General features: G+C 55.3%; 2 protein-coding genes across 4 annotated transcripts; one reads left to right on the forward strand and one right to left on the reverse strand.

The window, feature by feature from the left end:
• Positions 1-8,349: 8,349 nt before the first annotated feature.
• Positions 8,350-10,485, reverse strand: GPR3 (G protein-coupled receptor 3). The gene is made up of 2 exons (XM_061186919.1): positions 10,404-10,485; positions 8,350-9,347 (listed from the first exon to the last, which is right to left on the reverse strand). Exon 2 carries the CDS (start codon positions 9,340-9,342, stop codon positions 8,350-8,352), a length of 993 nt encoding a protein of 330 aa, XP_061042902.1. The 5' UTR covers positions 9,343-9,347; positions 10,404-10,485.
• A 6,648-nt stretch (positions 10,486-17,133) lies between these two features.
• On the forward strand, positions 17,134-21,189 carry CD164L2 (CD164 molecule like 2). 3 transcript variants are annotated; one of them, XM_061186920.1, is made up of 6 exons: positions 17,134-17,291; positions 17,740-17,907; positions 18,008-18,079; positions 18,568-18,612; positions 20,179-20,323; positions 20,602-21,189. In XM_061186920.1, the coding sequence occupies exons 1-6, from the start codon at positions 17,204-17,206 to the stop codon at positions 20,615-20,617; spliced, it is 534 nt and encodes a 177-aa protein (XP_061042903.1). In that variant the 5' UTR covers positions 17,134-17,203; the 3' UTR covers positions 20,618-21,189. The 3 variants fall into 3 exon arrangements, with proteins under 3 accessions (XP_061042903.1, XP_061042905.1, XP_061042906.1); XM_061186922.1 differs by having other exon boundaries at positions 21,074-21,189; XM_061186923.1 differs by lacking the exon at positions 20,602-21,189 and having other exon boundaries at positions 20,179-20,327.
• Positions 21,190-23,460: the final 2,271 nt, after the last annotated feature.

The following is a 23,460-nucleotide window of genomic DNA, read 5'->3' on the forward strand; positions in this document are numbered from 1 at the left end:
GCCACCTCTGGGGTGTGTGTGTGCACGTATATGTGTGTAATGGGAGAAGCATTTATAAGGGGGCGACTGATAGCCACAGGTGGTGGCCAGAGCTCCAGAGGGAGGTCAGTGTGGGTGGGCTTGGAGGGCGGGAGGCCTCTGGGTCTGGATGGTGCACGCTGTGCGGGAGGAGGAGGGGGTGAAGGCCGGAAACCATTTTGGGTTAGGGCGAGACCCAATTGGGGGACCTAGAGGCCCTCAGCTGGCTGAGAGGGGTGTGCTGGGGCCAGGGAGACTCCTTGCATCAGGCAGGAGAGGAGCACAGGCTGAATGCTGATGCTGCCTCCCAACATCTGGCCGGCATCTTGTCTGCCTCTCAGAGCCAAGCAACTTACCTTAAATAGAATGATTTACAATGGAATCCGATAAAAGGTTTAGGGTGCTGCACGCCCCTTCTCCTGCCTGGGAAGGTGAGGGAGCTGGGTTTATATTCTGACCCCAAAAAATGACCTACCCAGGAAGCAACGGTTGTTCCGAGCCCAGCTGCTGCGGGTGACTGTCCCTGGGGGTAATTTATGAGTAGACACCCAGTTCTGGGCCCAGCAGACACAGTGGGGTGGCCCCGGGAGAGGGTTGGGAGCAGGGTTGGTGACTCGGCTGGTCACGCCTGCTGTTCAGAGACAGTCACCCGCTGGCATCCCAGGAGAAGGGGCAGAAGTTTTGAATTGTCAGCAAGTGCTGCGCCAGCCACTCTGAGCTCATCGCTGGAGGTGGGGTGCAGGGGAGGGGGCGCGGGAGCCAGCTCGCCCCGGGCGGAGCCCCTCACTCCACCCTCCTGCTCAGGCCTGTGTTTAGTCAGCACTTGGCTTCCCGAGGCCGGTGACTGACAGGCAGCCAGACGCCCGCCCTGGGAGAAGACAAAATGGTGGTGTCAGGAGCCGCCCTTGGTGGGGAATTGGAGGGAAGGAATGTGGTTCTGGGAAGAAGGAGGCCTGAGCTTGAATTCCGGCTCCTCCGCTTGGGAGCTTCAGCTCTTTGGGCTAATCCTGAGAAGAATGAGCATTTGCTACTACCTGCCCAAGACTGCATACACTTTATTTCAACCTCATGAACCAAGGGTCTCCCATTTTACGCATGAGAAAAAGATTCAGAGAGGTTGAGTTGCTTAAGATCACATAGCTGGCCAGGAGCAGAGCCATAGTTCGCACATGGGTCTCTTGTGCTCTGTCCACCATGGAACTTAAACCATTTTCAGAATCTCTCCACCTAGCATCATGGTCTTTGGTGTGAGGGGGTGTGTTAAAGGTTTTCTGTTACGGTCTACCCTACCCCCTGGTGCCCAGGTTTTTTTTGTTGTTTTTTTTTTTTATGTTTGTGTTGGGTCTTCGTTTCTGCGCGAGGGCTTTCTCTAGTTGTGGCAAGCCGGGGCCACTCTTCATCGCGGTGCGCGGGCCTCTCACTATCGCGGCCTCTCTTGTTGCGGAGCACAGGCTCCAGACGCGCAGGCTCAGTAATTATGGCTCATGGGCCCAGCCGCTCCGCGGCCTGTGGGATCCTCCCAGACCAGGGTTCGAACCCGTGTCCCCTGCATTGGCAGGCGGACTCTCAACCACTGCGCCACCAGGGAAGCCCTGGTGCCCAGTTTTATAGGTGATGGTTATTTTTGCTCTTACTTTGAAATCAAGTGGGCTAGACTGAGGGCTCGGCTATCCTAGACTTAGAGTTAGAAGTACCCTGTGCCCTCAACTGCCTGGAACAAAGTGGGTTCCCTAGGTATGGGCTGGGGCTTCCGTCAGACATGCCTTCAGTATGTGCACACACCTGTTCAGATGGGTGCATCTATGCACACTCGGACATGGATACACGCGGAGACGTGCACACACTGCACACAGTCCTATCCTTGTGCAAACAAGGGCACAGATCAGCACACAGTTACAGGAACACACATAGGTGCAAGCAGACCTCACACAAAGTCCTCAGGAGCCACCCCTCCCTTCGTGCTGCCTCCGCCAGTTCCTCACTGCCCCCTCCTGGTCACCCAGTGGCCAGGGCAACCTGGCACCACTTCCTGTAAGTTCTGCTCTGGGGTGGTTGTCAGCTAGTTCCCTCCCAGATCATGAGGCTAGGAGCTGTTTCAGATGCTCCCCAAAGCCAGCCTTACCCCCAGGAGAAGAGGTGTCTAGTGTGGGGTCTGAAGCTGGAAGACAAAAAAATAAGCCTTTCACACCCAAAAGAATCTCTTCATGGTAGAATTGTCAGTACCATGGTGGCAGGAGTCCTGCAGAGACACCTTCCCACCACAGCAGGTGGCCATCCCCACCCTTACCTGGGGAATTGTGCACACACCTGCTCACGCACTGCATACATATTTAAAGAGGAGTAGATTTCCTGGCTGAGAAGTCAGAGGTCAGCTCTTCTAGCTCCCACCTTGCTGCTCCCTCTCTGGGCCTCAGCTTCTTCCACTATTGGATGAGAGGTTGACCAGGATGATGTATGCTGCCCACTCCCGCCCCCCCCCCCCCCCCCCCGTATCTCACTATCTCGGAAACTAACCTCTCCCAGACGTGTTCCTGAGTAAAGCACATCCGTAAACATGACCCCATGGACTCCTCAGGCCAGTTGTGGAAGGATTACCAACACAAAGCTTTTTATTCCTATTTTATAGTTGAGGAAACAGAAGCACAGAGAGATACAGCAACTTGTCCAAAGTCACACAGCAAGTTGACAGCAGGCATGGAAATAGAAACCCTCTTCTTTCCAATGCCCTAGGCTGCCTACAAGAAAGTAGAACACCGTATGGGCTTGGGTCCAGAGCCAAGGAGACAGGAACTACAGAAGCAAAAGCCAGAACCTCTGCCCTGAAGGCTGGGGAGAACCCAGAGGAAGTACCAGGCTTAGGCATTAGTTGAGTTCCACCACTCCCCACCCCTGCCTATAGACTGCAGGAACCGCAAGCTCCCTATTCCTCTGCAAAGCCAGTGGCTGGCTATGGGGGTTCTCCCTATTCTGTGGCTACTTGCTAGTTCCTCAAGGTAGGCACACACCGGCGTGGTGTGTGCGCGCATGCCTGGACTCCACGGGTGTGCACGCACAGATGTGGATGTATGTTCTTGCATGCCTACAGGTATACTTAGGTGTACATTCATAGGCATGTGTAACATGTAAATTTATGTGTTTGCAACCCTGTATACATGTGATACATTTGTGTGTTCAGGTGAAGTGTGTTTGGATGTATGTACGTAAATGGTCTGCGTATCTGGCGGATGAATTTATGAACAGGCAAGATTTTGCTTGTATGCTTATTGGGTTTGTTCATGAGTGTACTTGGGTGTGTGCAAATGTTCACATGCATTTGTGTGGAGAAGTGGGGTGGGGCATGTCCACCCACATGACTGGTAAGTGTGTGTAAAAGTGCATTCAGGGAAAGCTCAGGTGACTGGGTACACATGAATCCTAGAGTGCCCTCCCATGAGAATACAATACCAGTGCCCCCCCAGCCCTGGTATAGGGGGTGCCCTGCCTGGCTCCAGCCAGGCCCTGAGCTTGTAGCACCCCACCCCCGCCTCGCACTCTATTCCCCAGACCCATCCTGCTTGGCCAATTTGCAGCCTCTCGCTCCCAGCTCCCGAGAAGGCCTGCAGCAAAGTCAAGGGGCTGGTGGCCAATTAGTGAGGGGGTTAATCAGGGATCTGGGGACCCCCGGGGGGCGGGAAGCCAAAGGCGGGCATTGGGGTTGGCAGGAGCATGAGCTGCCCGTCATGAGGCTGGGGGAGGGGAGGCTGAGCCAGCCGGATGGTGCTGGAAACCAAGGGTCTGCCTGTGAATTCATGATTGCCGAGCACTCACAGTGAGGAGCCTGTGTGACTGTGTGTACACTGTGTGCAAAAGACATGTACGTGCATTCAAGTCCTTGAATGTAGTCCTGTATGCAAAGGTATGGACATGATTATGGATGCCATCTGTATGCACGTGTGCAGTTTCGTGCCTGTGTATATGTGCGTGTGCAGTGGTATGCAGATGGGTCTGGCTATGTAAGCATGTCTGGACCTGTGTGCACACATGTATATATAAGGGTGTGTCTGTGTGTATACATGTGTGTGCAAGGGCATTGCATACATTTAAGTATGTGCTTCTGCATGTGAACATATGCACATGAAGTTGACATGATCTGGGTACATGTGTACCATGATATATCTGTGTGCACAGGTGTGCGTACCAGTATGCAGATACATCTGGGTACACGTGCATGTCTGGATATGTGTGCATGTGTGTGTGTTCTCTGAGCAGCCAGAGACCTGGACCCCCACGTGTGTGCCTGTGTGCACGTGCCTGTGTGCGCCCAGGTCTCAGCATGTAGGGAGTTGGGGGATGCGGGGCTGATGGGCTCCAGGCTCCAGGAGAGAATCTGACAGACGAGACTTGCCGTAGCCCCCGGCCCCGGGAGCCTGTTTTCCAGCCTGCAGAAGCTGTGAGCCCATGAACTCATCTTATATTAATAGCTGCTGTCTCCTCACTTATTGCAGGGAGAGGCGGTCATGGCCCTGGCGGGGGCTGCCCCCCTCCTCTACACAGGACCTGGGAAGGAGGGGAGGACAGATGGGCCCCACCCCCACCCCAAGGCCTACCCCGGCAGAGAGGCAGGGTTCTGCGCCCCAGCCTTTGCCTCCCCCAAGCCAGGGAGCCCCCACTGCCCAGCTCACCCTCCCAGGCCTCTGCAACTGAGTGGGGTCAGGCATGGGGTTGGACAACTGGCAAAGGCAGAGAGGCTGGAAGGCTTGACTACTCCCCCCCAAAAAACACACACACAGGCACGCACACGCACACACACAGGCATGTGGTGCTGGGCAGCCCCAGGCCGAGCACCAGATGAGTCTGAGGCTGAAAGAGACATAGAGGCTTCAGTTTGGGGGGGCAGACATGTCCCTTCTCTCAGGGACCCTCAGTTGGAGAGGGGACACAGCCTTTAGGGGCCCCCATTCCAACGAGGAAGGCAAAACTTCTCTATAAGTATTTACTAAGGAGAAGCGTAGCAAGGTGTGTTGTATAAACTGCATCTTTACAGCCACAGGAGGGCTTAGCCAAGGAGGCTTCCTGGAGGAAACACAAAGCGGGGAGTGCAGGGAAGACCTGAGGTGTATCTGAAGAATCCCGGGAGCAGGGAGAAGCCAGCTAGCCCCACCATGCACAGAGGCCCCAACCCAGGGACAGATTCAGACACCCTCAGGGTGGGCCCAGGACCCAAGGCAGAGACCGCAGATACAGGCTCCCAGAGATGTCTCAGGTCCACCACACAACCACACCCAGACAGACAGAGGAGGACTCACAGCATGGGGGTCCATCACAGGCCCTCGCAGACATGAGGCTGGCCAGCCTTCGGCCCTGCTGGGCCCTGGAGCCAGAAGCTAGGATGGGGAGGCAAAGGGCCAAGCCCACCCAGGGCAGGAGAGGCACCTGGCCCCTCTCCTTCTGGTCCTTGGTGGGTGCTCCTTGGGAGTGAGGCGGAGGCAGCAAGGAGGCCTGTTCCTACACTGCCTCTCCCAAAGGTCTACGGGTAGCCTGGAGAGCCCCAAATTTTCCCTAGCCCGGGGACAGAGCTCCCTGCCCTGGTTTCCTTGCTTGCTGTTTCTGAGCTGCTCCTGAAACCCATTCCCTCACCTAGGAAAGAAACAGATTTGCAGTTAAATGGACCTGGGTTCAAATCTCAGCTCAACTCTTTTACTGACTATGTGACTTTAGGCAAATCAAACACCACCTTCAGGAAGGCCTTTTGGGGGCACCCTCATTTAGAGATTACATGCGCTCCCTGTGCCCCTTCTCTGTTTTTCTCTGAGGACTCATCGCTCTCTGACATTACCATGTTTTAGCTTATCTCTTTATTACTGTCTCCCCTGGCTAGTATTTAAGCTGTCCACAAGGACAGCAGTGAATAAATGAAAACCCATTACTCTCAGAGCCTCAACTTTCTCTTCTGTAAAGTGGGGAGAGCAATAGTACCACCCAGTGGACCATGGTGATGTTGTGTGCGATGTTTGGCATAGAACACGTGATTCCTGAGTGGGGGTCTTTTCCCAGGGACCTTCCAGGAAGGTGGGGAGAGAGATAAGCCTCAGCCAGATCTGGTGGACCCTCCCCACTTTGTGCCTGGACTGGAGCTATGTGTACCTAGGCCCAGGGCCGCCCTCCACCAGCTCTGACCCAGCCCCTGTTGGCGTGTCCACTCCCCTTGGATTCCTGTGGCTACTACTGGGGAGGGGTCTTGAACACCAGGCAAAAATCTCTGGCCAGGGAAATGGAGAAAGACCTGAGTCCTAGCCTGGCACAGCTGTGTGAGTTTGAGCAAGTGGCTGTTCTTCGGGCCTCAGTCTCCCCATCTGTACAGTGGAGATGCTCTGAGGGCCCCACCTCCAGGCTTTGCCCACCCAGGAAGATGGGGCGTTTGGGTAGTCAGAGCTTCCTCTTCAGCCACACCCCAAACCTGCTCCTGCCCTTGCCTGTTGAACATGTCCTTTCTGGTTCCAAAACACCGAAATTCAGGGTCCTGAACACTTCCATCCTCAAATGCACACAAGGGCACGCGCACACACTTACCAGCACTCACCTTTGCATAGCAAAAAAGCTCTTTCAGCTCCTGAATGAACAGACCCCATCCGGCCACCTCCCAAAATGTGGCTGCTGGCTGTGAGAATGAACCCCAACACAAATCTGAGTCCAGAATGTCGTAAGCCCTAGGGTTGGGAAGGAAGGAGATGGGGGGGCATTGGCCAGTAGACAGGGCACAGGTTCTGGAAACAAGTGTTCCTGGTTTGAATCCTGGCTCTATCATTTCCTAGCTGTATGACCTTGAGCTGGCCACTGAATCTCCCTCGGCCTGTTTCCTCATCCATAAAATGGAGAAGTTATTATTACCTGTGCCATGGGATGCTTGTTAGGCATAAATGTGGTAATGGATGTAGTACACTTAGCGCAGTGCCTAGCACACAGCAAACACCCATGACTGGAAAGGGCTGTTGTTAAGAACACCTACATGCTTTGAGTATATACTTCATGCCAAAGCCCAAGCTAAAGCTCATGTGGGCAGGATGTAGGCATCTTCAACCCCAAAAGGGTCTAGAAACAGGGGTTCCAGTCCCCAGGGGGAGGTGGCGTTCTTGCCTGGCAGTGCCTGTGTCTGAGCAGGAGGACCCATCAGATTGGCATCCTGGGGTGGGAGGTGTCACCTGCCGGCCACATTCCACCTGGGTCTCCAGCTCCTCATATACCCCACAGGCCCCCAGGCCTGGCATAATCCTCCCATTCCAGGCTGTCCCCCATCAGGCCCCACTCCACCCCCTCCACACACACAGACAAATTTATCACAAAATCATTTTTTATTGAGGGTTGGGTCAGGGACAGGAATAGGGATTGCACTGGGGACCATACCCCAGTTGGCAGAGGGGTCTGGTGTTGGCTCGCACCCTGCCTCCTCTAGGGCACCGCAGGGTGAGGCCTGGCCGCCAGGCTCTGGCTGTGGCGCTGGACACCAGGCTGGAGTGGAGTTGGGGTTGCTTGGCCTGGTCCCGGCTGCCGGCCGGGCTGCAGTTTCCCAGAAACGGCCACCAGAGGGCAGCCGGCCCCCAACGCAGAGGAATTCTCGGTTTCTCAGGTGATGGTTTCTTAAAAAAATAAAAAACCAGAGGCTGGTGTGTTCCCCCTGCAAACCCGAGGGTGGCGGGCCCTGGGAGAAGGCTCTGGTTTCTATGATCTCTTTGATAAAAAACAAGCAAAAATAATAACAAAATACGTGGTTTCTCTCTCTCCCTTTCCCCCGTCTAGGAACTGAGGTCAGAAATGAGGGTGTTGGGGACTGGGAGTACCCTGGTATGGCCTGGATTTCAAGGTGTGGGTCTCTTTTTTTCCCCTTAACACCCATAAATAAATTCATAAATAAATAAATAATAAATAGATACTCTCTTTGTATGTGCACATATATACAGATAAATCTTTCTCTTATCTATCAACGGAGTAACTAACCTCTCTGACTCTTTAGTTCAGAAACTCAAAAGTAAAGCGACATGGTCAAGGTCAAGGGAGGGGGAAGATCAGGGACTTGGAATGGCACTGTAAAACACCCAGCAGCATACTGGAACTCCAAGCCAGCTGGGCTGTGGGACATTTCTGAGTGGAACCCTGACCACCTGAACATTCTAGAACCATGGAGCCAGCTAGGCCCTGCAGGGATCTGAACAGAATCCTGTGAAACACCCAAAGTCCTAGAACTCCAGAACCAGCTGGGTCTTGGGGTGCGGAGCTGGAGGGTTGGAACAAAGCCCTGGAGGATCTAACATTCTGGAATTCTGTAGTGATCAGGGCTGAAAGGTCACCAGGATGCGACTAGACATCACTGGGGGAACGAGATCGGAAGGGGATCTTGGAAGAGGAACAGCAGCAGCAGACAGCCCACAGCACCTTCTGCACATCCTGGTTGCGGAAGGCATAGATGATGGGGTTGATCATGGAGTTGTAGGTGGCAGGGAGCAGGGTGAGATAGGTGTAGAGGGGTGGGGAGTGGGCATCGCCCAACAGGCAGTAGACGGTGAAGGGCAGCCAGCAGGCGGCAAAGGCGCCAAGCACCACGGCCAAGGTGGCAATGCCCTTTCGGGTGGCCACGTAGTGGGAGGCAGGCAGCAGGTGCCGCTGGAGGGCAATCTGCTGGGCATGGCGGCAGACGATGCGACAGATCTGGGCATAGAGCTGCAGCATGATGCCAAACACCATGAAGAAAGCAACGGCCAGGACCACCAGATGGTTCTTGGAGAGCGGATATACCACGCCACACGTGGCCCGGGCATCCAGGCAGTTCCAGGCCAGCACAGGCAGCAGCCCCAGGCCCAATGAGCATCCCCACACTAGGGCCAGCATCACATAGGTCCGCGTCACTGTCGTCTCTGAGTAGTAGGTGAGGGCATTGTACAGAGAAAGGTAGCGATCAACGGTGATGGCCAGTAGGCTGCCAATGCTGGCAGTAAAGGCCATGGCCAGCATGCCGACCAGCACCAGGCTCATCTCCGCCGAGCCAATGCAGAAGACAGCAGCAAAGTGCATGACCAGACCCAGGCCTGCCAGCAGGTCTGCCACAGCCAGGCTGCCCACCAGCAGGAACATGGGGGCGCGGAAGGCGGGAGTGCCCACGATGATGGCCACCACCAGCGCGTTCTCACAGGACACAAGGGTACCTGAGATGCACAGCACTACGTCCCAGGCCCTAGGTGAGGGCAGTGGTGTGGCTGGGCCTGTAGGCCCCTCTGCTGAGCCCACGCTGCTCATGTTCATGTTTCCTGGGCCAGCAGAGAGCCAGGCCAGGGCGCTGCCTGCACCCCACATCATGGTACCTGCAGGAGAAAGGCCCTGTGAGAAGCTGGCAGGGCTGGGTGCTAAGTGGAGGGGTCTGGAAACAGTAGGAGTCTCACCTCAGGATACCTGGCTGAGTCCCAATGCCTTGTCGCCCCCACTCCTGCCCTGAAGCTCCTTCCAGGGTACCTTTAACCTCTCCTATGCCGCCAGGCTAGCAGGAGTCTCTTTTCCTGGGGATCCCTGTCCCGGGTCTCTTCATTCTCCCTTCCAACTCCCTGAGTCCTGCAGGTCTCTTTCTCCCACATGTGTGACCAGAGGAGGACAAGATGAAGGACTACCATAAGTGGATGGAGGCCCATAGGATCCAGGAGAAGCTGGGAAAGGCCCAGGACTGGGGGAGGGAAAAACATCTTAAGACTGAGAGCAGCTCTGCTCCCTCCCCACCAGGGAGGATGACGCTCAGTTTCTGAGGCTCACCAGACCCCTCACGATTCTCAGTACTGCCAAACCCAGACTCCACCCCCAGAGAATGCTCGTGAAGCTCCCGCCAGCCCCCACCCTGCACTCCTGGGGTAACAACAGCTGGGAACTCAGCCTCCCCCAACACACACCCTCCCAGACTTCTGTCCCCAGCCAGACCCCTCTTTCTGCCTGAACCTCTGGGTCTTTGGAACAAACACCCCCTGCTGGAAGCCTGGATCCCTGAGTCAGACCCCTCCCTCTGCCCGGACACGTGGATCTTGGGCCTGACTCCGCCTCCTGCCCGGAGGCCTGGATTCCTAAGTCAGACACCTCCTCCTGCTCGGACGCCTGGGTCCTTGCCCCAGACACCTCCTGCCGGCCCAAACTCAGATGACCATCAGTCCCTTCAGGGCCTCGGGTCCCTGCAGGAGGGCTCACCCCGCGCCAGGCTACCCAGCTGACGGCTCTCAGCACTCAGACTCTGGCTCCCCTCCTGCTAGCCCAGACTCAGGGTTCCTGGTCTCGACCTCCGACCCCAGTCAGCCGCTGCGAGCCTTACCGCTTGCCCAGCGCCCCAGAATCCTGAGTGCCCTCCCGGACGCCTGGTGCCCGCGGCGTGGCCCGCTACTCACCTCTCGGGACCGGGCGCGGCCGGGCCCCGGAGAGGCTCCGCTCGGGTCCAGGCTGCGCAGGGTGTATGCAGACCCCGAGAAGCCCCCACGGCCGCGGGAGAAGCGACGTGAGTCACCCCGCCCCGTCCCGCCCCCGGCCACCGGTTTGGTGACGTCAGCGGCCCGCCTGGCCAATGGGTGAGCTGCGCTGGGGCGCAGCGCGCGCCGCTCGGCATAGTAATGAGGCCTCGTGCCGCCCGCTCCCCCATTCATAAAAAGCGACCGTGGCTGCGGCCCCGCCCCCTCCTGAGTCGGCCCGCGCTGTCCTTGACGCGGCGCCCTCTAGGGGCCGGGGGTTTCGGGGGCGCTGGTGCGAGAGCCTGGAAGTCCACGGGAGGTTGAGGGGGATGTGTAGGGGGAGCGGAAAGGGAACGCGGATAGACTGTGGGGTGATGGGACTCTCGGGTGGCAAAGGCTGATGGAATTCAGGTGACGGAAACCGAGTGATGGGGCTGAATGGGCGTCCCCGGTGAGGATGGCAGGGGTTGCCAAGACGAAACGGCCCTGAGGTGATGGTGACAGGAGCATGAGGGAGCAGGGAGGTGGGTGGCAGTGACGGTATGAGCATGATGACAGGATCTTGGGGGATGGTGGCAGTGGGACGCTGAGGTAGAGAGGGAAGCCCCCAGGGCAACCATAGCAGTGTCAGGGTGATTCTGTGGCATGATGGGGTTCAGGGATTGCAGGGTGGCAAAAGGCGGTGGCAAAGGAAAGGGAAGATGGAGTGTCCAGGTGATAGGACTTCAGGTCACCGTGACCCTGTCACAAGTGCTGAAGTGACAAGGCTGTGATGAGGGTTGTAGGGTCCTGGAATGAAGATACCAGGTGAAAAAAAAAAAGATACCAGGTGACTGTGGTGAGTGGACCCCAGGGTAAGTAGGACAGGGTAGAGGGTCTGGACTGACAGTGACCAGGCAGGTAAGTTGCTGCCAGGGCAGGTCCTCGTGATGCTGGGGCTGGCATAAGGAGCTGGGTGACGTCAATCATGTCAGCCCAATAGCGCCCTCACAGCATGGGAGGAGTGGGCCTGGCAAGATTTCAAAACCTGAATTATTTATTCAAGGATCTGGAAAGCCAGCGGGGTGGTGGTAGGGGGCACTTCCCCGAAGCAGCAGGAGTGGTGGAGCCAGGAGGAACTTGGAAGCAGGAAACCTAGCAGCTCAGTACCCAGGGCAGGCCCCTCTCAACCTCCCATCTTAGACACCTTGGCAGGGTAGGGCATGGAGAAGGAGCTCCCTCTTCCCCAACCCTGCCTGTCCCCAGGGAACCTCTCTCAGCTGACTTCTCCAGATGTGACAGATATGGCCAGTTCTGGGGGAGGGGAACTGGCTGCTCCTCCTCCCTCTGTCTCTAGCTTTGATCCTCACTGGAATCAACCAGCCCTGTGGGATGGGGATGGGGGGCAGGGACCAGCTTAGGGCTTGAGGAAACCAAGGCAGCCCAGATCGCAGGCCCCACCAACTTCTCCCCGCAACACAGAACCACTACAGCTCCCACAGTCAGTGTAGGGCAGGGAGAAGGAGGTGACAGGCGGTGGCAGGGTACATGGGGAGAGGATAGGGTCAAGGCTGGGGAAGATAATGCACTTCAGGTTGGACATGGTGAGTTTGGGGTGTTTAGCAGGTGGTGTGGTCAGGAGTCTAGACTGGTTTCAAATCCCGGTTCCTCCATTGGGTGAGTGTCTTAGGCTCTTTGTGCCTGTTTTCTCATCTATAAGATAGAGACAATGTTAGTATCTTCTTCATGGGATTGTTGGGAGGGGCCTGGCACATTATCAGCACTGGCTGTGTTGGCTGCCAATATATCTGGCAGGAGGAGGACACCTGGGAGGCATAGATGTGCAGGTTCTAGGGGTAGATGACATCACCCAGGGGAGGGAGCAGAGAGTGAGGAGGAGCCTCAGGGAACCCTGCCATTGAGAGCACAGACTGTGGATGAGAATATTGCTGCTCCTGGGCCTTTGCACTGGCTGTTCCCTCTGCCTGGAACCCCTGCACTTCATTCCGGTCTCTGAACCCAAGTCACATCTTCAGGAGCAGGCTTTCCTGACCTCTACCCTAGATTACCACTCCCCTCCCCGTCACTCTCTGCCCTCTTTCCTTGATTTATTATTCTTCAGAGCACTTAGCACTCCTGAAATTCTAAATTTATTCTTTTCTAAAAAAGTACGTGTCAGCCCCACCAGGACCGAACAGACTTTGTTCTGTTCTGTGCTGGAGAACAATGCCTGGCATGGAGTCAGTGTTCAATAAATACTTGCTGACTGGATGATTAAACAAAAAGCAACATCTAGAGAAAGAAGGAAAACAGAGAGAGAGTAGTAATACTCACGGTGTCAAGGAAGGCGGGGGCATCAGAGAGAATACAGGGGCATTAGCGCCCCAGAATCCAGGTTCACTTTCTTCCCCATCAGAGCTGGGTCCCAACAACTGTCCAGCTGGTCTCAGAGAAGGGTGAAGGCTGCTGGGAGGTTGGCATGAAAGGGTGTATGAGAGGTAATTTCCTGGCAGTCCAGTGGTTAGGACTCTGTGCTCCCACTGCAGGGGGCACGGGTTCCATTCCTGGTCGGGGAACAAAGATCCTGCAAGCACTTGGAAGAAAGAAAGAAAGAGAGGAAGAGAGAGAGAGAGAAAGAGAGAAAGGAAGGAAGGAAGGAAGGAAAGAAGGAAGGAAGGGAGGGAGGGAGAAGGAAAGAAAGGGTGTATGAGAGACTATCTTCTATTCTGAGCAGCAGTGGTCTTTTCTATTTTTTCATAGTTTATTAATCCTCTCATGAAAAATTGGCAAAATCACCACAGATAAAGTCACTGCAGAATCTTTACTCCTTCCTTTTGCCAGCACCAGCACTGGCCTTTGTGGTCCCCCGACCTCCTTCATTCTGCTCTCGCATTTCATACGCTGTTTCCTTGAGTTCTTTTTCTTCTCAGGCAGGCCATGTTTTGCTGGGTTGTGTTGGTTTACTTTTCCTTGCATAACCCAAGGAATCGTAAATCATGCCCAAGCCAGTTGTCTTGTCACCACCAAAATGGGTTCCGACTCCAAGTATAAAGGTGACATCTGATGTGGTCTTGTAGATTTTGGCTAGTTTTCCCCAAATTTCTGTCTTGGATACTGTTGCCCTTCCAGAGTGAAGAACATCAATGACCATGCTTCCACTGAAGTAGTTGGTTGGCCAGAACTTCCTGATCCAGATAGGTACGGTGTCATTCATGATGGAGACGATCCTCAGCCAGCCGGGGGGTGTACTGATATTTCTAACCATGAGAAATGCCGGAGACCTAAGAGACTCAAGTGGGGCTGTGGATTTTCATGTGAATACTCTCTCTCATGCTCCAAAACTGCCCCATGTCAACAGGACAATTGAGGCCATCACTGCCAACCAGGTCTCCCTTCTCCAAAAATCTGCTGTCTAGAGGAAGGGACAGCCCTTCCTCTTCTCTCCTACTCATGCCCTCTGCCATGCCTCCTTGATTCCTTCCCATCACTGACACCCCGCTCCAGTCCTTCCCACCTACCGGGTGCCAGACCAGAGCCCAGTGCTTACAAGAGTCCTGCAACCCCATTTCACAGGTGAAGCCTAGAGAAGCCAGGGACTTGCCCCAAATTGCACAGTAAATGGCAGAGCTGGGATCTGAAGCCATTCCATCTGCAACCAAATCCAGTGTGCCTTCATTCTAGCCTAGATGTCACCATCTCCCCAGAAGGGGCTGGGAGTGAAGTTGAACTAGGGCTGATAGTACTTGCAGTTCCCCAGGTGACCACCAGATGGCTGTGAGCGCTCACCTCCAGGTAAGACTTCTTACCTCTTCTCTCTTCACCAATCTGCAGAATCCTATGGGCCTAGGCTCTGGAGGGAGGTGTGTGTGTGAGAGACACAGATACTATCTACACAAGCTCCTTGTCCAAGCCCCAAGAATCTGGGCATCATCAGCGCACACATTCTTAGCACTGACTCATTCATTCAGCCAATATTCACTGACAGTTCCCCTGGGCTTGGGTTTGAGAGGGTGCTGCAGACAGAAAGATGATGTGGCCATATCCCTGCATTTTCAACATTCAATAAATATTTATTGAGCATATACTATTTGCCAGGCACCGTTCTAGGCACAGAGGATAGAGCAATGAACAAAAATCTCTGCCTTCTTCATGGAGCTTCCATTCTGATGGGGAGATGGACAATCTACAAATAAATACTTAATACGATATTAAGTAGGGAGCCCTTGAGGGTCTCACAGACCAGTGAGACAGGCAAACATGTACACAGTCACAAGATGGTACAGTATGGTTATTTGGTAACCACCTGCTTAGCTTTTATGTGTGCAGGGAGTTAACTACAGATGAAGATAAACATGGTCCCTGCATTCCTGGAACTCACTTATAGCCTAAGAAACAAATGAGTAATTAATTATACAGTTGATACGTGTTCTGAAGGAAAAAAGGAGGCATGATGATGTAGAATAACCAGGAGACCTGTTTTAAGTAGGGAAGTCATGGAGCAAGTCAGTTGAAGAGAGGATAGAAGAGTTTCAAGGAGAGGGCACAGCAGGTACCAAGTCTTAGGAGGAAAAGAGTTGATGTGTTTGAGGAACAAAGAGAAGGCTAGTGTGTCTGGAGCCAAAGGAGCCATGGGGAGAGTAGGAGTTGAGCTCAGAGAGGTAGGCAGGGGGACGATCATGCTAGTATTGGAGAGCAGTGAGCCATTGGTGGGCTTAAACATGGGAATGGTACGATTTGACTTAACATTTTCAAAGGATTGCTCTGGCTGCTGAGTGAAGAACAGACTGGAGGTGGGGAGCAGAAGCAGAAGCCCTACCAGGAGGCCACTGCAGTCACCAAGGCAAGAGATGGTGAGGGGATGAGGGCTTGGGTGCGGGAAAGCAGACGGATTTGGATCTACCACCTGGGACAAGTGCCACAGCAGCTCAGCCTTGCTCCACGACAGTCACAGAGGGCTTCCTGCAGGCGGTGCCCATTTTGCATTGTCCTGAAGGATTAGTTTGCCAGACACATGTAGTCAGGAGAGGAGGAGGACCCTCCAGGAGAGAGAACAGCTATAGGATAAAGGCAAGGAGGTACAAAAGAGGGCGTGTGTTGGGGGAAAGGCTGTTCTATTTTCTCAGAGGGTAAGAAGATGTTGGGGTGAGCACAAGACTTCTAAAGACTTCAAGAGCCAGGAATCACAGGGCTGTGAAGGCCAAGCTGAATTGAAAATTGTTTCATGGTTGAATCCATGTTTTCAGGACAGCCCTGCACTGTGAGGGCCGAGCTGGGAGGGTCCTGGAGGCTGAGAGGCAGTGTGAGGCCAGCAAAGGGAAGATGAGGGAGCAGGACACAGGAGAGACGTAGAGGCAGAATCTGCAGGACTTTAGTCTGGGGGCTGAGACAGAGGGAGGGAGTGAGAATGAGACCATGGTTTCCAATCAGGTGCCGGGGGGAATGAAGGGGTCTCCTTGAGTGGGGAAGAAGGACCAGGCAGTTTCAGGGGCCTGAGGCACACTCAGGTAAAGGTGCCCAGGAAGCAGATGGACCCTCAGGAGGCATAGCAGAGGGGAGAGTAGCCTCTGGCCTCACTGGATCCTGGGTCCACATCCTGGCTCCCCTCCTAACTGTGTGCCCCTGAGCAAGTGATTTTACTAGAGGCCTGCAAACTGGAGATAACAAAACCCATGCTTAGAGGATAGTTGAGGACGTCAGAAGAGAAGCTGCTAGTGAAACTGCTTGGTAGAATGTACATTCTGCTAGTAGTAAGTCGTTAATAGTTGTTAATTATGTATTATTAGTTACAGGTGTGGCAGCTGGGGAGCGAGCACTGGGCTGGAGATGGAGATATGGGACTCGTTGGCTTTCAGTTGGGAACTGATGGCAGAGTAATGGATGAGATGACCCCAGGAGAGGAGAAATAGAGCTCAGGACTGAACTGGGCCACCAGAGATGAAGAGGGGAAAGGAGGAAAAGGAGAAGTAGAGAAGGGGGAGAAGGAGAGGGGAGGGGAGAGGAAAGGGGAGAATGGAGGATGGGGAGAAGACGAAGAGGAGGTGTCTTCTAAGGAACCTGAGAAGTGGCTGCAGAGGGAGAAGAACCAGAAGAGGCAGAGAAGAAGGCTGTGGAAAGGCCCACTTGTCCCAGTAACAATGAGACCGCTGACTTGGCCAGAGGGGATGTGGTGGGTCAGAGGTAGACGCGGTGTGTTGAGGGGCAGAAGACAGGAGGGTGCAACGGGTGAAGCGAGGCGGGCTGCCAGAGCCTGGAGGCCGATCCTCGCTATCCTGGGGCCTGGTTGGAGGACGCACTTGACGCAAGCCCGGAAGTCAGGAAAGTGACTTCACTTCAAATCCAGATTTTGCCACTAACTCTGTGACCTCCGACTAGTCACTTTTTCTGAGCCTCAGTTTCCTCACCTGTGAAGTAGGGATAATAATGCAGCAGAGTTTTCGTGAAACTGAGGGTGGGGGAATCCAGCGACCTGGCCGGCTACTGGTCCTGGACTCCGCCCCCTTTTGCCGGAGCCCCGCCCCAGATCCCCGAACCCCGCCCCCACCAGACCGCGCCCACTACCCACGCCCTATCTGGCTCTGCCTCAGACCACAAAACCCCGCCCCACCTGGTGGCGTCACTAGCCCCTCCCTGCCAGAGCCACGCCCACCTGGCCTCGCCCAGGTTGCCCGGGTCTCGCTCCCTACACCCCGGCGGAGCCGAGTCCAGAGGGGACGCGCCACACCAGCACTCCGCAGACCCCGACCCCCAGGCTCCGCCTCCGCGCCATGGCCGCGCCGGGACCCCGCGCCTTACGGGCTGCGCTCTGTGGCGGCTGCTGCTGCCTCCTCCTGTGTGCCCAGCTCGCTGTGGCTGGTAACGCGTGCCCTTCACCCTTCACCCAGCCGCCTGCCAGGAGCAGTCGGGGGTTGGGGGGCGGGAGGGGAGTTTTCCACATGTGTGCGGGGCTCCTGGGGTGGGTAGAAGGGGACTCCAGCTGTGTGTGGAGCCCTGTGTGTACATATAGGCGCCAGGTGTGAGGGAGCTTCAGGTGTATGGAAGTGAAGCGGCCCCAGGTGTATGGAAGTGAAGCGGCCCCTGGTGTATGGGGGGGTAGCTCCCGATGTACGCAGAGGGAGGGTGCTCTGGGTGAATGTCAGGGAGGTTCTTGGTGTGTGTAACCATGTGTTTGTGGAAACTGCAGATGGGCAGTGGGGCTTGGGAGATCCAGGTGAGTGTATGTGTGCAGAGGCGTGAGATCCACCGTAGTGGGGAAGGGGGGCTGTAGCTTGGGTTCAAAGTGTTGCACCCATGCCACTCCCAGGTAAAGGAGCTCGAGGCTTTGGGCGGGGAGCCCTGCTCCGCATGAACGTCTGGCCAGCTGTCCGAGGGGCCTGCAAACAGCTGAAGCTCTGTGAGCATTGTGTGGAGGGCAACAGAGCACACAACCTCTCTGGCTGCGTGTGGGAGCAGTGTCAGCCGGAGGAGCCAGGTATGGAGTCAGGCCCTCCCCAAGTTTAGTGCCCCCAGTTATGAACGCCAAGGCCTTGGCCCCACCCCCTAAACCTCTTCCCTGCACCTTCTCCCACCAGGACACTGTGTGGCCCAAGCTGAGGTGGTCAAGGAAGGTTGCTCTGTCTACAACCGCTCAGAGTCATGTCCAGGTAAGGGGGCTCCTGCTGGCCTAAGTCAAGTTGGAGGGAGGGGGCTGAGGTGTCCCCAGCCAGAGCCTGCCTCCAATATGGAATTGGCCTCTCCCAGAGAGTAGACTATGCCCACGAACACCAGGGTCCAGCTTCAGTTCTGCCTTTAGCTCACTGAGAAGTCCCTTCCCCTCTCTAGCCTGTTTCCTCCTCTGTAAATTGGTACGGCCAGAGGATCTAGGACAAGCATGTAGAGAGGATGGGGGAGCTAGCTCTTCTATTTTAAACCATAGTGAGGACTTTGGAAGTTCAGAAGGGAATGGGGGGTGGGCTTCGTGGAGGAGGTGGCATCAGAGATGACACTTAAAGGTAGAGTGGAAAGAGGGCATATCTGGTGGAAGGAACTGTGTGAACTAAGGCTTGAAAGTGTGTTGGGTGGGCCTGGGCTGGGGTCTTGATGGGAATTGGGGGTGGGGATCTGGATTATTATGGATTCCCTGTCTCTTCAGCTGTGCATCACCACCCCACTTATGAACCGAAGACCATCACAACAGGTAGGTACTACCTGGGGGAATGGGAGGTCTAGAGGTGCAGGGAAAGACAGAGCTGGGCTCAGGCACTGAGGAGATCTGTGACCTCAGCCCTGTGATTTCTCCCTCTGAGGCTGTTTCCACATCTGTAAAGTGGGTTGGATAATACCTCACAAAGTTGCTGTGAGGATTTTATGAGAAGATGTATAGCACCTAGTTCAGTTTCTGATGCATAGAAGGTGATCAAGAAATGATGGTTCCCATCCCTTCTCCCACACCAGAGAACTCAGGATGACCCCCTCCGGACCTACTTGGTGCTGAGGGTGTATGGCTCAGGTTGCCAAGGTGTCCTCAGTGACTACCTACTGCAACATCCAGGCTCAGAGAGGGTCACAAAGCAGGTTCCTGGCAAAACAGAGGCAAGAACCCCACCCCTTGGTTCCCACTGCCCCTCAGGGCCTGGAGGTCAGCAGGCTTGGCAAGGATGGCTGAAGAGGCTCTTGGTTAATTAAAGCCAGAAACGTGATCTTAGGGGCTGAATTATTGATGGCTCAGCTCCCTCCGGCTTGAGCCCCAGATCAGTGTTGTACAGCTTATTTCTTCCCTCTTCTGCTCCTCTTTCCCCAGTGCCCTTCTCTGGGGCTCCCTGAGCTGCAGCTGGGACTACCCTTTGCCCTTCATATTCTCAGACCCCCCTTCCACAAGCTACTCCCTCTGGGAGGTGGACCCAGCTCCCAACTGGGCCCCTTTCACTGCCCCAGAATGATCTTCCACCACCAGCCCTGCCCTGCCCTGCTCTGCTCTGGGCACCTGGCCCAGGGCCTGAAATTGAATCCCTGGTGGGAGTCGATGGCTAACGTGGCACAGCTGGGAGCCACCCAGATGTCCTGGCAACCGTGGGCCACAAGGCGGGGGCAGGGGAAAGGGTCAGGGGATGCTGTGTGAGTCTGGCTATGCCCTAACTGTGGGGTGGCTTTGGACAGGCCTGGCACTCAGAGCCTGGCTTCTCCCTCTGACGTACATCGTCAAGTCTTCATTTATCTACTTGGTAGGGTGTGGGCCTCCACTTCTTCCTCTGCTCCTTCCCTCCCTAAGTAAGGGCTCTGGCATTGGGTGACTCCAGGGTCTCAGGACTTAGGAGCCCTGAAAGGAGACCACAGCATCTGTATCTGGGCTTCAAACCCCAAGACCCAAGGCTGAGAGGGACTCTGAGCTGAAGCGGGTGTGGATGTCCAAGTTCTGGGTCCATCCTCACCCTGTTGGGCCGCTGTGGCAGAGGGAGGCTGGCAGAGAGCTCAGTCACCATCTGGTCCCTGCAGTCAGGAGGCTCAGAGAGGGTGTAAGAGGCATCAAGCCACCGAGCAGCTCAGGAGCAGAGCCAGGGCCGAGCCAAGGCCCTGCCTCCCCAGCCAGGCACTGTCCCTCCCACCAGGCACTTCCCAACCGCCCACAGGGTCTGGGTTGAACTTCTGAGCCTGCTGCTCAAGGCTCCCATAGTGAGGACTGGGGCCTCCAGATGACCTGTGCCGGGTACTGGGGTGGGGCTGGGCTCCTGGCCCACAGTGGCCTTCTGTGACCTCCACCCTGCAGAGAGCCCCTCGGTCCCTGAGGCCCGCGGCCCTGGCTTTGATGGGGCCAGCTTCATTGGTGGCGTCGTGCTGGTGCTGAGCCTGCAGACAGTGGCCTTCTTTGTCTTGCGCTTCCTCAAGGCCAAGGACAGCACCTACCAGACACTGTGAGTACCTAGCCTGCCGAGTCCCAGCTCACTGCCCACCCGCCCCCCTCTCTTGCCCCTCAGGTCCCTGTTAGCGCCGGTGCATTGTCTTCCCCATGGGGCAGCCTTAGGGGCGATGAGTCCCTCCCAGCCTCCCCCATGTGAGCCACACCCCTTCTCCCTCCTCCAGTTGTGGGGTTCTCTCTGCTGGGTGTTGGCTGGGGCAGGACTCAGCCTGGGCCCGGTGTCTGCGAGCCCAACTGAGCCCACCTGTCTTTGTCCCCTCATGCTGCCAGCAGGGAGGAGAACCAGTAGGTGACAGCACAGGCAGCCTTCGGCCTGCAGCTCTGTGGCCACGGGCAGGAGCCTGGGCCATGTGTGCGGTTTGGTTTTCCTCCGAGAAGGGAGCTGCTCTGAGGCCCCCATGTGCTGTGGCCCCATGTGTGCTGTGGGGCGGATCGCTGCAGCCTCCATTAAAGTGTTTGCTCTTTTGACCACCGCCTGCTCTCTGAGGGTGGGCGTCCTTGGCCTGGCTGAGGTGGGACCACTGCCCAGAGTGCCCTCTCTGTCTGGCCTCTGCAGAATCTGACCCCCTTCAGGCCTGGATTCCACACTCAGGGGAAAAAGGATGAAGAGGCTGCCCTCTTGGCCCGCTTGTGGGCGCTAGGGGTGGGAGAAACTTTGGTCACCAAATTCTGGCCCCTGTGGGCACCGAGCAGGCTCGGTGCCCAATACCTGACACCCCCTCCTGTCTGGGCCTGGTACCTGCAGATGAGAGCATCCTTCAACCACCTACTGTCTCATCCATCATCCCTGCGGGCCCCCTGCCTGGTACTAGGTCTGGAGCCTGCCTCCTCCCATCAACCTGGCCTGGACACTGCCCCCAAATAAAGGAGCTCTTTCCAGCACTGTTTTATGTCCCATGTCTTGGGTTGTGTGTGGATTGGATAGGGTGGAGGTATGGCCACTGTCCTCTCCTTAATGTAAATTCAGACTTGAACTGATACTGTCACCTTTTAAAATATTTTTATTTGGGGGAATTCCCTTGGTGGTCCAGTGGTTAGGACTCAGCGCTTTTACTGCTGGGGCCGGGTTCAATCCCTGGTTGGGGAACTAACATCCCACAAGCTGCATAGCACAGCCAAAACAAAAAAATTTTTTATTTGTTACATGTGTTTAATCCCCTCCTCCACCACTTTATCGATAAGGGTACAGAGACACAGAAAGGTAAGCACACCTGCTTAAGAGCACACAGAGTGGAATGGGGCAGGGCTGGGATTTGAATCCAGGTTTTTCTGACTCTAGAATGAGCAGAACTTCAGAACTCCTCTGCAGAGGCATCTCCAGGCTCTTTTGGCTTCTAAAGTTGGATCTCTGCCCCAGTGCCAAGGTGGAGATGCCCCCGGGACCCTCCACGGGTACCCTCCAAGGGTACTTCTGGCCTTCCTTGAGCAGGCCCTTCTGGAAAGCTCCACCCATGCCCACCTCCCCCTCTTCACCCCCCATCCCTGGGCCCAGAAGTCTTCCCTGACTAATAACATCTCCTATCAATGGGGCACTTGCTGGAAACCAGGCATGTGGCCGAGAGTCTGACATCAGTATCTGATTTAGTCCCATGATTGTCCTAGGAAGCTGAGAGGCAATAGAGAGTCATGGGTGAAAGTTCAGCCTGTGGAGCCTGACTGCTCTGTGTGAACGGGAACAAGTTAATTGAACAGCTCTTGGCCTCAGTTTCCTCGTCTGTAAAGTTGGGTAACAGCGGTTGCATCTCTGTGGGATATGGTGAAGGTTCAGAGCAGGTGCATGTGCTCCGTCTGCTTCATTCCAGGGCACCCATCCACCCTTCCAGCTGGGCAGCCTGTGGTCAGCCACCTGCACCTCTTCTTGCCCCAGGCCTAGTCTCCGTGCAGGGTCTCCAGCTGCAGCTGGAAGGGCTTTAGGGCCCCTGGGCTCCACAGGGAGTTCCAGCTACTCCTTGGCCTCACAGAGGGCTCACCTGCCTAGACATCGCACCACCATGGACAATGCCAAACAGTCCACCTCCTTGTCCCTCCCCCTCCATGCTCACTTCCATCAACACCCCCCTCCTTTCAGCCATCAGCCTCCCCTTTAGCCTCCCCTCCAGCTCCTTGCATCTACCTCGTGTTACCCAGCCTGCCTTGCTCTCTCTTCTTCAAGCCCCTGCACACGCAGTTTCTCCTGCCTGGGTCACCCTCCCTTGGCTTCTCCACCCAGCACTTAATCCTGGCTGGTATAATGCCCATTCTCTCCTAGGCCAAGGGAGGAAATGCCCCTATATCTTTGTGGCTTTCCACCCAGTTAAGGAAATTACTCTATTGAATGTTTTCTTTTTCAAAAGTAGTAAATGCCAGGACTTCCCTGGCGGTCCAGTGGTTAGGGCTCCACACTTCCACTGCAGGGGGCACGGGTTTGATCCTGTTTGGGGAACTAGGATCCCATAAGCTGTGTGGCCCAAAAAAAAAAGTAGGAAATGCCTGTAAGGAACAAGAGGACTACACAGAACTTTATATAAAGAGCGAGAATCACTCTCCCCCTGGTCCCACTCCCCAGAAATAACTATGCTTAACAGGATGTGTCAGACCTTTTTCTATGAATTCACAAAACACATTTAGCATTTTTAAAATACAAAGTGGGGGCGTGCTTTATATATTGTTCTGCAATTTTGCCCCTTTCATTATAGATCAAATTTGCCCTATGACTTATACAGATGGTGATAATTTATTTGCCTGCATCCTATCAATGTGCAGCTGGGTCATTTCCACTTTATCATAAACAGCATCATGGTAAAGGGGCTTGTCTGCAGATCTTGGCACACCTGTGAGAGAGAGTAGGGAAGACAGATTCCTAGAATTGGAATTGCAGAGTCTCAGCGTCCATCTCATGGATCCATCTTGTCTGGCAAACTTGGCCTCTACCTTCCCTACACCCTCTTGAACCTCAGCCTTCCCCACCCCCACAAGCACTGGACCTGGAAAAAGGAGGCCCTCAGGGAGGGTTTGATGAAGGAATGAATGAGTGAATGAATGAATGAGCCTTTCCTCTCCTCCCTCCCCTATCACCGGAGGTCCCTCTCCAGCTCAGACCTCACCACTCACATGTGGACCAAGGCTGCTGCCTCTTCACTGGCCTCCCAGCCT

This window comes from Eubalaena glacialis, chromosome 3 (genome assembly GCF_028564815.1).
Source record: "Eubalaena glacialis isolate mEubGla1 chromosome 3, mEubGla1.1.hap2.+ XY, whole genome shotgun sequence".
In the NCBI taxonomy this organism is placed as follows: Eukaryota; Metazoa; Chordata; class Mammalia; order Artiodactyla; family Balaenidae; genus Eubalaena; species Eubalaena glacialis.

Excerpts from the sequence above, each read along its gene's own strand:
- GPR3 (XM_061186919.1), bottom strand. The coding sequence starts at position 9,342 with ATGATGTGGGGTGCAGGCAGCGCCCTGGCCTGGCTCTCTGCTGGCCCA.
- CD164L2 (XM_061186920.1), top strand. The coding sequence starts at position 17,204 with ATGGCCGCGCCGGGACCCCGCGCCTTACGGGCTGCGCTCTGTGGCGGC. Across the intron at positions 17,292-17,739 it reads TGCCCAGCTCGCTGTGGCTG|GTAAAGGAGCTCGAGGCTTT; the intron begins GTAACGCGTGCC and ends TGCCACTCCCAG. Across the intron at positions 17,908-18,007 it reads GTGTCAGCCGGAGGAGCCAG|GACACTGTGTGGCCCAAGCT; the intron begins GTATGGAGTCAG and ends TTCTCCCACCAG.